Genomic DNA, 11,814 nt, shown 5'->3' with positions numbered 1-11,814 from the left:
TTTAAATTATTTTTTTAAATTTTAATTTTAAAAAATGATTTGGTTCTATGGGAATTGCATGTGTTTTTGTTTAAATTGAGATAAAATAAATTGATTGCAACCACTTACGATAAAAAAATGGAGTAAATTAAAAGAATCATTTTTTTCAGTGCACTCAAACAATCAATTAATCTTAACGTGGGTTTTCTGAGTAAACAAGGCATAGTATGTGAATAGTACAGATCACTCAATTTGTACAATTAAGTTACGACATTAACTAAAAAGTATTAGTTAATGTTGGATTTTACAGTGTGTCAACAATTGACATATTTTTGGCACTTAAATTGGCTTATTCTTACTGTTTTTGACTTTGAAAATATGTGTTTTTCCAAGGGTTAAAGTCATCTGTTAATTCCTTGATTCACTGCCGTTTTAACAAAGGACATGTTAGTCATATTTGCTGATTATCTGTAATGTATTGGCCCCGTTGATCCGTTCTTCCTGGGAAATTGATTTATTTTTGTTTAATTTTTGTAATCATTGTTTTGTTTTAAGGAGATACAAATCGTCCTTCTCGAACTTTATTGACACGGCAATACAATGCAATCACAGTATTTTGGTGGTTTAACGTTTTGGGCGGATTTTCTTGGAGTGGGCGGGTTGGGTTGAGAATCGTCGACCCAATCTGGCAACACACTGGAGGCAGGCTGACGGGAGCGCGCACTACGCACTAGTCTGGGCGAGACAGTAATCCGGAGAGGGTGTGAGAGAACGGGCCATCGAGATTCTACAGATTTTCACCTTATTTTCTCCTCTTTGAAATCAACATGCGTGAGATAGTGCACCTTCAGGCGGGCCAGTGCGGGAATCAGATCGGGGCGAAGGTAGAAGAGCAAAAACGATTTGCTTCGTTTTATAACAGGCCTAATCATATCATCAAAATATCATTTTGCTTTGCGTTGTTACTAACGAACCATTTGTGAATGTTATCGATGGCTTGTTAAATACTATGTAACGTTAAATGACTGTCGGTGAATTCTTCCTGGCGTCGTATTTGTTTGATGCGTATGTCTCGCCGGCTGCGCGAGAGGGGTGTGGCGGACGGCTCTTGCTTCAACTCGATTAACAATCATCCAAAATATTGCAAGATAATTATAAATACGCGTTTTGATTATAACGACACGTTTAGTAGAATATATCAGTGTCTATTTTCGTCGTGTTTTTCTTTTTTTAATGTGCGTAGGAAGCGATGCCAGACGTTTGGCGATGGGGGGTGGGGAAGATGCTCTCATTATTGTTTTGCTCTGAGCAGATACATTGTGACATTGAGGAGTGTCCGGTTATATTGTGACTGTTTCGTATGGGAATTGTTTTGGCCAGGAAATATGATAATTCATAAATTGTATGCATTTATAATGTAAAAAAAAAAAAAAAAAAAAAGTGACATCCTAATATATATTAATAACCTTGTTCTAAGAACACAGGTCAAGCTTTCTGTTAAAAATGTGCCTTTATAACATACGGTTTTATTTTTTATTTATTTTTATATATATATACTGTATATATTCGATATTCAAGATGATTGTGAACTAGGTGTTCGGTGTACAGAAAAAATGCATTTGACTCAATACAACGCCTTATGTGGCATTAATGTGTGACAACTAGCCCCGGCCCTGTTACACAGCATCAGTGAGGCTTCTCTCTTTTGTTCTCCAGTTTTGGGAGGTGATCAGTGATGAGCACGGCATCGACCCCACCGGCAGCTACCATGGAGACAGTGACCTGCAGCTGGACCGGATCAGCGTTTACTACAACGAAGCCTCTGGTAGGCACATCTGACTATATTATTATTACGATTATAAATTAATATTATCCATAGAAAGTCCTAATGTTTGAGGTGCGTTGTCTGTTTTCTCAGGGGGAAAGTATGTCCCACGTGCCATCCTTGTGGATCTGGAGCCAGGAACCATGGACTCTGTCCGCTCAGGGCCTTTTGGACAGATATTCAGACCTGACAACTTTGTTTTTGGTATATAAACCCCCTCCACTTATACATTTTTGAGTGTTGTTACACAGCGATTCACGTGTACAAGTGCAGCTAATGTTGAAGATATCGCTGGTACGGGTCTCATATTTTTGAATGAAACCTGTGTACGGACATTTCTATTGCGAAATTAAAGGGATAGCCAGAAAATTACATTTATATTTTTACCTTTACTTTATTATGTATGACTTTTTTTCTTCTGAAACACAAATGAAGGTTTTGAAAATGAAAGTAAGTTCGGTCCAGTGTTATTTTGTACAAGAAAGAACGTCATACAGGTTTGGGACAACATGAGGGTGACCAAATGTTGGGAGGAGTATCCCTTTATATTAATTTAAAATTAAAGATAAATCACAGGCTCCCAGTGGCCTTGAAAATGAAAATGTTTTATTAATGTTGGTTTGACAAAGTATATTGACTAAATCATGCTCATCAATGTGTTAAATCATGCCCGCAACGTGCTAATTCATGCTAGCAAAGTGCTAAATAATGCTATCGTGTGGTACAATATGTTAGCAAAATGCTAATTCATGCTAGCAAAGTGCTAAATAATGCTATCAATGTGGTAAAATATGTTAGCAAAATGCTAAAGCATGAAAATGTGTTAAAACACGTTAGCAAAGTGTTAAAACAATGCTAGCAAAGTGAATTCATGTTAGCAGTGTTAAATCATGCTATCAACATTCTAATTAAAGCTAGCAAAGTGTTAAATCATGCTAACAATGTGTTAAAACATGTTAGCAAATGTTAAATCATATTAGCAAAGTGTTAAATAAGGGTAACAATGTGTTAAAACGTGATATCAACATGCCAATTCATGTTAGCAGTGTCTTAAAACATGTTAATTCACGTTAACATGTTAATTCCTGCTAGCAAAATTTGCTAATTCATGCTAGCAATTTGCTAATTAATGCTAGCAACATGTTAATTTATGTTAGCAAAATGCTACTTCATGCTTGCAAGTGCTAAATCATGCTAACGTCTTAAAACATGGTTAATTAATGTTAGTTAAGTGTTAAATCATGCTTTCAATGTGTTAAAACGTGATAGCAACAAGTTAATTCATGTTAGCAATGTGTGAAAACGTTAATTAATGTTAGCAAAATGTTAATTCATGCTAGCAATGTGGTAAAATATGTTAGCAAAATGCTAATTCATCTTAGCAAAGTGATAAATCATGCTATCGATGTATGAAAACATGCTAGAAACGTGCTAATTCATGCTATCAATGTGTAAAACATGGTAGCAACGTTTTAATTCGTGTTAGCAAATTTCTAATTCATGCTAGCAACATGTTAATATATGTTAGCAAACATGCCACTGAAAAAAGTGTTAAATAGCAATAGCAAATTGTTAAATCATATTAGCAACATGTTTTCATGCTATCAATATGCTAATTCATGTTAGTAAAGTGTTAAATCATGTTAACGTATTAAAACATGGTAACAATATGCTAATTCATGTTAGTAAAGTGCCAAATCATGCTAACAATGTGTTAAAACATGTTAGCAAATGTTAATTCATATTAGCAAAGTGTTAAATATGGGTAACAATGTGTTAAAACGTGATATCAACATGCTAATTCATGTTAGCAGTGTCTTTAAACATGTTAATTCCTGCTAGCAACTTGCTAATTAATGCTAGCAACATGTTAATTTATGTTAGCAAACATGCCACTTCATGGTTGCAAGTGCTAAATCATGCTAACGTATTAAAACATGGTAGCAATATGCTAATTCATGTTAGTAAAGTTTTAAATCATGCTATCAATGTATGAACTTGATAGCAACACGTTAATTCATGTTAGCAATGTGTGAAAAGGTTAATTAATGCTAGCAACATGCTAATTAATGCCAGCAACATGTTAATTATTGTAAGCAATGTGTTAAAACATGATTCATGTTAACGATGTGGTAAAACATAATAGTTAAATGCTAAATCATGTTAGCAAAGTTCTAAATCATGCTATCAATGTATGAAAACATGCTAGAAACATTCTAATTCATGCTATCAATGTGCAAAACATGGTAGCAACGTGTTCATTCACGCTAGCAAATTTCTAAATGATGTTATCAATGTGTTAAAACATGATAGCTACATGCTAATTCATGTTATCAAATGTGGTAAAACATGCTGATTCATGTTAACAAAGCTCTAAATTATACTATCAATGTGTTAAGTCATACTAGCAATGCTATCAAAAAATGCTAAGTCATACTAGCAAAGTGTTAATTCACGTTAGCAAAGTTTTAATCATGCTATTAATGTTAAAACATACTACCATGGTAATTCATGTCAACAAAGTGTTAAATAATGTTAGCAATGTGTTAAAACATGTTAGCAATGTGCTCATTCATGTTAGCAATGTGCTAAAATTTTTTAGCAAAGTACTAAGTCATGTTAGCAATGTGTTAAAACATGCTATCAATGTGCTCATTCGTGTTAGCAATGTGCTAAAAATTGTAGCAAAGTACAAAGTCATGTTAGCAAAGTTTTAAATCATGTTATTAATGTTAAAACATACTAGCATTCTAATTCATGTCAACAAAGTGTTAAATAATGTTAGCAATGTGCTCATTCATGTTAGCAATGTGCTAAAAAATGCTAGCAAAGTACTAAGTCATGTTAGTAAAGTTTTAAATCTTGTTATCAATGTTAAAACATACTAGCATGATAATTCATGTCAACAAATTGTTAAATAATGTTAGCAATGTGCTCATTCATGTTAGCAATGTGCTAAAAAATGCTAGCAAAGTACTAAGTCATGTTAGCAATGTGTTAAAAAATGCTATCAAATGTGCTCATTCATGTTAGCAATGTGCTAAAAAATGCTAGCAAAGTACTAAGTCATGTTAGCAAAGTTTTAAATTATGTTATTAATGTTAAAACATACTAGCATGCTAATTCATGTCAACAAAGTGTTAAATAATGTTAGCAATGTGTTAAAACATGCTAGCAATGTGCTCATTCATGTTAGGAATGCGTTAAAAAATGCCAGCAAACTACTAAGTCATGTTAGCAACATGCTCAGTATTTCAGTTTTCATTTGAATAACTTTGCGTCATGAAGCGCTAATGGATTTTGTGTCCTGCTCGTACTGCAGGTCAGAGCGGAGCGGGTAATAACTGGGCTAAGGGTCATTACACAGAGGGCGCCGAACTGGTGGACTCCGTGATGGACGTGGTTCGCAAGGAAGCCGAGAGCTGCGACTGCCTGCAGGGCTTCCAGCTCACGCACTCGCTGGGAGGAGGAACCGGCTCCGGCATGGGAACGCTTCTCATCAGCAAGATCCGCGAGGAGTATCCCGACCGCATCATGAACACCTTCAGCGTGGTGCCGTCCCCCAAAGTGTCGGACACGGTGGTGGAGCCCTACAACGCCACGCTGTCCGTCCATCAGCTGGTGGAGAACACGGACGAGACCTACTGCATCGACAACGAGGCGCTGTACGACATCTGCTTCCGCACGCTCAAGCTCACCACGCCCACCTACGGCGACCTCAACCACCTCGTCTCCGCCACCATGAGCGGCGTCACCACCTGCCTGAGGTTCCCCGGACAGTTGAACGCCGATCTCCGCAAACTGGCGGTCAACATGGTGCCCTTCCCCCGTCTGCACTTCTTCATGCCCGGCTTCGCTCCTCTCACCAGCAGGGGGAGCCAGCAGTACCGCGCGCTCTCCGTTCCCGAGCTCACCCAGCAGATGTTCGACGCCAAGAACATGATGGCCGCGTGCGACCCGCGCCACGGACGCTACCTGACCGTGGCCGTGGTTTTCCGCGGACGCATGTCCATGAAGGAGGTGGACGAGCAGATGCTGAACATCCAGAACAAGAACAGCAGCTACTTTGTGGAGTGGATCCCAAACAATGTGAAGACAGCCGTCTGCGACATCCCGCCCCGCGGGCTCAAGATGTCCGGAACCTTCATCGGCAACAGCACGGCCATCCAGGAGCTGTTCAAGCGCATTTCCGAGCAGTTCACCGCCATGTTCCGCCGCAAGGCCTTCCTGCACTGGTACACCGGCGAGGGCATGGACGAGATGGAGTTCACCGAGGCGGAGAGCAACATGAACGACCTGGTGTCCGAGTACCAGCAGTACCAGGACGCCACCGCGGAGGAGGGCGAGTTTGAGGAGGAGGGCGAAGAGGAGGCCGCTTGAGCGCCATCTCGTCCACCATCTTCTGCTTCATCTCCTTCTCAAGTCGAGTCACCTTTATTTATATAATTTATATAGCGCTTTATTACAATACAGATTGTTTCAAAGCAGCTTTACGGTAATAACAGGAAATCGATGCATTCCAGCTGAAGTCAGTTCAGTGTTGATTATTGAGTTCCGATGTAAAGATCATCGATTATTAAATTAGTTCATCTATAAAGCAGTTCTGCAGAAGAAGAAGAAGAAGAAAAAAAAATGTCATCGTCCAGCTCGGTTCAGTTCTCATGCAACAGCGTCAGTGCAGTCTGATCAATAATATTGTTGACTAGTTAATATCCCAGTTCTGTTAAACGGAGAAAAATCCATTCTTGTGTGATTCGAATTCTTCTGTGATTCTAGCCCTTTCCTCATTTTTGTTAAAATGACCATGGATTCACTGAATAAAGACATGACAAAACTGAAAAGAAAAAAAAACCTGTTGTGCTGTGTGATTTACAGATTGATTTCATTACTTGGAGTAAATTAAATGTTGAAAGCTTTTCACTTAATATTAAATCCATTGTAATTACTGCATTTAAATCACTGTAATTATTGCATTTAAATCACTTTTATGTCTTATTTCTTTTCTTATTGTACACCAAGCATTGTGTCACATCCCTGAGGCAAAGTACAAAATGTGTACGGTCTCTGTAATTTTGGGGAATGTTGTATTTGTGTTACTTTCTTGTGTTACAACCCCGCCAGGCCAATAATTTAGGCTCCACCCCTATTTGACATAATTTACCAGAAATGACATCATTCAGCTCTCTAACAATGGTGCAAAATATGGTAAGTAGTTTCATACTTTTCATTCATATTTTTTGATGGGTAATATGTCAGGGAGGGTACAACTCAACCCCATCACATTATATTAAGATGGTCTTTTTTATTCCTTATTTCATTGCTGCCATGCATGGTCTACTCACCTACACTACACGAGGAGCAGCGGCCATTTTGAGCTAAAAAAAAAAAAAACTTACCCCATCACATTTCTGTAGAAACAGCAAAAGTGATGGTACAGTTTTCACTTCATTTGAATCATTTGAATTTAAATAACATATAATGGTTTCAGGAAAGATATACTTACCAAAATAATGACAACTCGATAAAATAATTTTGATATAAATACAATATTTGAAGTGATGTGTCCACTTAAACATCGGCAAGCATCTTATGTCAGAAATGGCAGCCACATCAGAAGCAGAAAGACTTCCCAGGATGAAGGGCACAAAATTAACCCCTCGCCACACTATTCTTTGGGGGAAAAAAAATAGGGAAGATGATTAAAAATGAATGCATTTCTTGCTTATTACAATACACTTGTGGTTTTAGTTAAACATCTACGTTTTTTTTTTTTTTCCTAAATAGACCACAGACACAAAAAAAATGTTTGTGTAAAATTTTTGTCCATTATGGGGTTGGTAATATGGAATATGTTTAAATCTGGAAAACAAAATGAAAATAATAAAAGGTCTTTAACCCTTTCATGCATGAATTATAATAACCTCAGTCAGGATTTTTTTCCTATGTGTCTTTATTGCTCTTAGGGCATGAAAAAAACCGGTACTTTTTTTTTTTTCCCCAGATGTCCACTCGAGTGGACAGCATGCGTATATGGTTAAAACTGAAGAGATACTGTATTAAACATAACACAGTAATATTGTGTGTATTTAACAAACCAATCAATAAAACTATAAGATCATAATGCAAACTATAAAATATATACAAAAATGATATTGCAAACGCATCTGAACACACAAGTTTCAAGTGTTGGGGGTAACACATTACAAGTGACATGCATTGTGTAATCAGATTACTTTTTTTAAAGGTGACATGAAATGGCTTTTTTATTTTTTTTATACTGTTGTCTGAGGTCAACTTGTGACGTTCGCGTGGTTTTTATATTCAAAAACATCATAATGAATAAGTAATAGGCTACTTTCTGCCCTGGTTTTGAGGCTCTCTGAAAGGGATCCCATGGTGTTAAGACTTGTATGGCTTAATTTAACATTAATGTTGTCTCTTACTGAAATATGTTGTAGAAAACCCATGAAAGATCTACGTTATTTAAAAAATCCATTATATATTTGGACAATGGGCGGCGCCATTTTGTTTGCGTTCTAGGTTGATGACGTAGAATGGTTGCGCTGGGCAATGCACTGGCGCTACCCATAGCTATTTCTACCACAACACAACTCGAAAAATGTTTCAGAGTTAAATAAAACCAATTAATTGCTTTGTAATTGCATTTAAAACGCACTCATACACACATGTGCACACAAACTCTCTCTCACAAACACTCATACACACCAACAGATCGGCGCGCGTACGCGCTCACACACACACACACACACATCTGACAGACTGCTGTCTCAATCGAGATCGCGTGCGCACCCAAACACACACACACATCTGACAGACTGCTCTGTCTCAATCGAGAGGTGTTATGGGCTGCCCTTGTCAGTCTCCACGACAGGGGCTGAATCTGAAATTGCCCCCTAATTCACTATTCCCTAGTCCACTTGATGAGGGAATGAAAATGAGTGTGTGAAGTCGGACAGCCGTTGAGTGTACATCAAATAATGCCCTATTTGAGGGTATAGCGTGATTTCGGATTCAGTCAGGTAGTGCTGGCCTGCCGAGTCAAGTCAACCTCAAGTATAACATTACAGCTGTTTGAGCGTGTGTGTGTGCAGTGCGTGGATGTGTGTGCGTGTGTGTTAGCGCGCACCGATCTGATCTGTGTGTGTGTGTGCACATGTGTTTTAAATGCAATCACAAAGCAATTCATTGGTTTTATTTAACTCCGACACATTTTTCGAGTTGTATTGTGGTAAGAATAGCTACTGGTAGCGCCAGTGGATTGCAGAGTGCAACCATTCTACGTCATTGGGCTTTGCGAGCCTTAGCCCATAACGTTACAAGTCCGAGTCTGGTCACGAATGAACCAATAACACCTTCTTTAGCCTGTGACAGCGTGCTAAGGTATGTAATCAATAGATATCAAGCGATCTGTAACAATGCAATACTAACACATACAAAAAACATGTTTTACTCACACAAGTGTGTTGCACCGTTCCTGTCTGATCCAATATAGAAGGCACAGCATTATGTTTTAATCTCAATATGTCTGCAAATCCAGTCTCGACCTGTATCTTGTTTACAATCGATTCTGGGGTGAAATGAAGCGAACAAACATGCCAAATATCTTACGCACGTGAGCTGGAACCGGCATGTTTATTGCTCGGTAGCGCGACCCGTTTAACTCCACTAGTCGGTGGGCTGGCTTGAGGTGGCGCTTCTGCATTCTCTGACGTCAATATTCGACATATTCTGAGATCGAGCGTTTTCTGTCAATAAAAGCTTTTCTTTGACTAACAAGGAAGTTTTCAGCTCCGAAACTTATCTATAAAAGGCTCAAGGGAAAGTTGATTTCTCAATTCATCACCCCTTTAATGTTGATGCAAATTACATTCTAATAACATAAATGAATTTATTCACAGTCAAAAAAAAAAAAGTGACTGCAGATTAAATATTTTCAAGAACAATACTTACAGTAATAGTATGAATTGTAGCTGAAATATAGCTATTGATTCACGATGCCAGCAGCCATATCACCCTGTAACCCAAGACTGAAGCTAAGCAGGGCTGAGCCTGGTCAGTACCGGGATAGGAGACCACCTGGGAAAACTAGGCTTCTGCTGGTAGAGGTGTGAGTGAGGCCAGCAGGGGGCGCTCACCCTGTGGTCTGTGTGGGTCCAAACACCACAGTATAGTGATGGGACACGATACCGTCAAAGAGCACAGTCCTTCGGATGACACGTTGAAACGAGGTCCTAACTCTCTGTGGAATCGCTTCGGAAAAAGAGTAGGGGTGTAACCCCGACATCCTGGCCAAATTTGCCCAGTGGCCTTTGTCCCATCATGGCCTCCTAATCATCCCCATATCCTGATTGGCTTCATCACTCTGTCTCCTCTCCACCAATCATCTGGTGTGTGGTGGGCGTTCAGGCGCAATATGCCTGCCGTCGCATCATCAGGTGGTGCTGCACAGCGGTGGTGGTTGAGGAGCGTTTCTAAACTTATGGGTGTTTATAAACTACGCAATGAAAATTATCCCCTTCACCCGACCCCACCCTTAAACCCTACCTCACTGTGACTTGGGCAAATCAGGTAACGCAGTAAAACACGCCCCTCTTTTTATGGCCTCGCCCACTGATCTGGTAACTCCTATTACTTAGCTATACCTATACTTAGCCATCTTGGTTTGGAGGGGAAAAAAAATATACGGCTTGCCTCTTAGTGGCAATATAGGTTGATGCACAAGGGTCTACTGTAGAGATGTACAACCATGTCATCAAAACCCATTTGAATAGCTGTCTACTGTAGTGACCTCCATGCATGAAAGGTTATTGCCTGAGGTGGGAAAATATGATTTATTGGTTTGATGTGTGCAATTTTAAGCGCGATCAGTTAACGGTCAAAGAGAGCATGCAGAGATAAGATGTGTAGCTAAACATTTTATATTTTACTGTTTTACGACAGAAATGTTAAATTACTGACGGTTATACCCAGTGATGAAAAGTAGCATATTCAACTTTTTTGGTCAAATTTAGCCGTTTCAATTGAAAATATAGCCTACGTAGTTCCTTCGTAATTCAAAAATGCGGCAAGATGCAAAATGAATCCATTTCAGCATATTAGATGTCTGGATTCTACAAAATTAATCCTAATTTAAAAAATAAATGCATAAAGTCACAATTACCAGCTTTTGTAGAAAGTTGACACATTAAATTGAAAACATCCTTAGGTATAATAGGCCTACTCAAAGCTTTAAATAACATTTTACTCACAAAACTGGACATGTTTCCACAACTGATCTGTCATGCTATTTGTCCACTGAACACTAGAGGGAACCAGTTTGCACAAAACGATTGGTACCAATAATTTGGATATACTTCAATGCAATGACAATATTAGTCAAAAGGAGACGTCAGAATTGTTAGTGTCTGTGAGTGGGAATAGGATAAAGTTACCTGTTTGGAAATCCATGTCATCCATGTTGATCGCCCTTTAGTGTTAAACTAAGAGAAAGAGAGAGTGCAAACACATGAGTAATGATGAGAGCAAAACAGCAGTGATACAATAGAGGAAGTCCATTCCTGTATTTCCTCTTCCATGTGTTTATGATTTCAACCATCACAAGGTGAAAGTGTGGGTTTATCCTACAGTGTATGAATGAACACACATTCACATTCGCTAGAGGCCTGTTCAAAATATTAGAAAGCTTTAACACTGTAAAATAAAACCACACAAAACATTTAACATAATAAAAGTGCATGAAATGTTACATATAATAAGTGAGATAATAATAATTTGAAATAGTCAAATTTTAAATTAGAGTTTCTGAAATTATTCAACCTTAAGATGAGACTTGATCTACCAAAATATTCAGTTTTTTATTGAAATAGGCCTATGGGATTTTAAAATGGATATTATAGCGTCAGTAGACCAACAAACGTCATGTAGGTCACACATATACACACACACACACACACACACACACACACACACACACACGCACACACACACAC

At 38.5% G+C, this 11,814-nt stretch overlaps 1 protein-coding gene across 1 annotated transcript; it reads left to right on the top strand.

The window, feature by feature from the left end:
- The first annotated feature begins 656 nt into the window (after positions 1-656).
- LOC307122962 (tubulin beta-4B chain) lies at positions 657-7,927 on the top strand. Its single transcript, XM_079811310.1, has 4 exons — positions 657-863; positions 1,696-1,804; positions 1,898-2,008; positions 5,127-7,927. Exons 1-4 carry the CDS (start codon positions 807-809, stop codon positions 6,182-6,184), a joined length of 1,335 nt encoding a protein of 444 aa, XP_079667436.1. The 5' UTR covers positions 657-806; the 3' UTR covers positions 6,185-7,927.
- The last annotated feature ends 3,887 nt before the right edge of the window (positions 7,928-11,814 follow it).

The sequence above is a fragment of the Gobio gobio genome (assembly GCF_949357685.1).
Source record: "Gobio gobio genome assembly, chromosome: 3".
Taxonomy (NCBI): Eukaryota; Metazoa; Chordata; class Actinopteri; order Cypriniformes; family Gobionidae; genus Gobio; species Gobio gobio.
Note: the sequence above shows the minus strand (reverse complement) of the source record. Positions and strands in the feature narration are given on the sequence as shown.

Excerpts from the sequence above, each read along its gene's own strand:
- LOC307122962 (XM_079811310.1), top strand. The coding sequence starts at position 807 with ATGCGTGAGATAGTGCACCTTCAGGCGGGCCAGTGCGGGAATCAGATC. Across the intron at positions 1,805-1,897 it reads TTACTACAACGAAGCCTCTG|GGGGAAAGTATGTCCCACGT; the intron begins GTAGGCACATCT and ends CTGTTTTCTCAG. Across the intron at positions 2,009-5,126 it reads ACCTGACAACTTTGTTTTTG|GTCAGAGCGGAGCGGGTAAT; the intron begins GTATATAAACCC and ends CTCGTACTGCAG.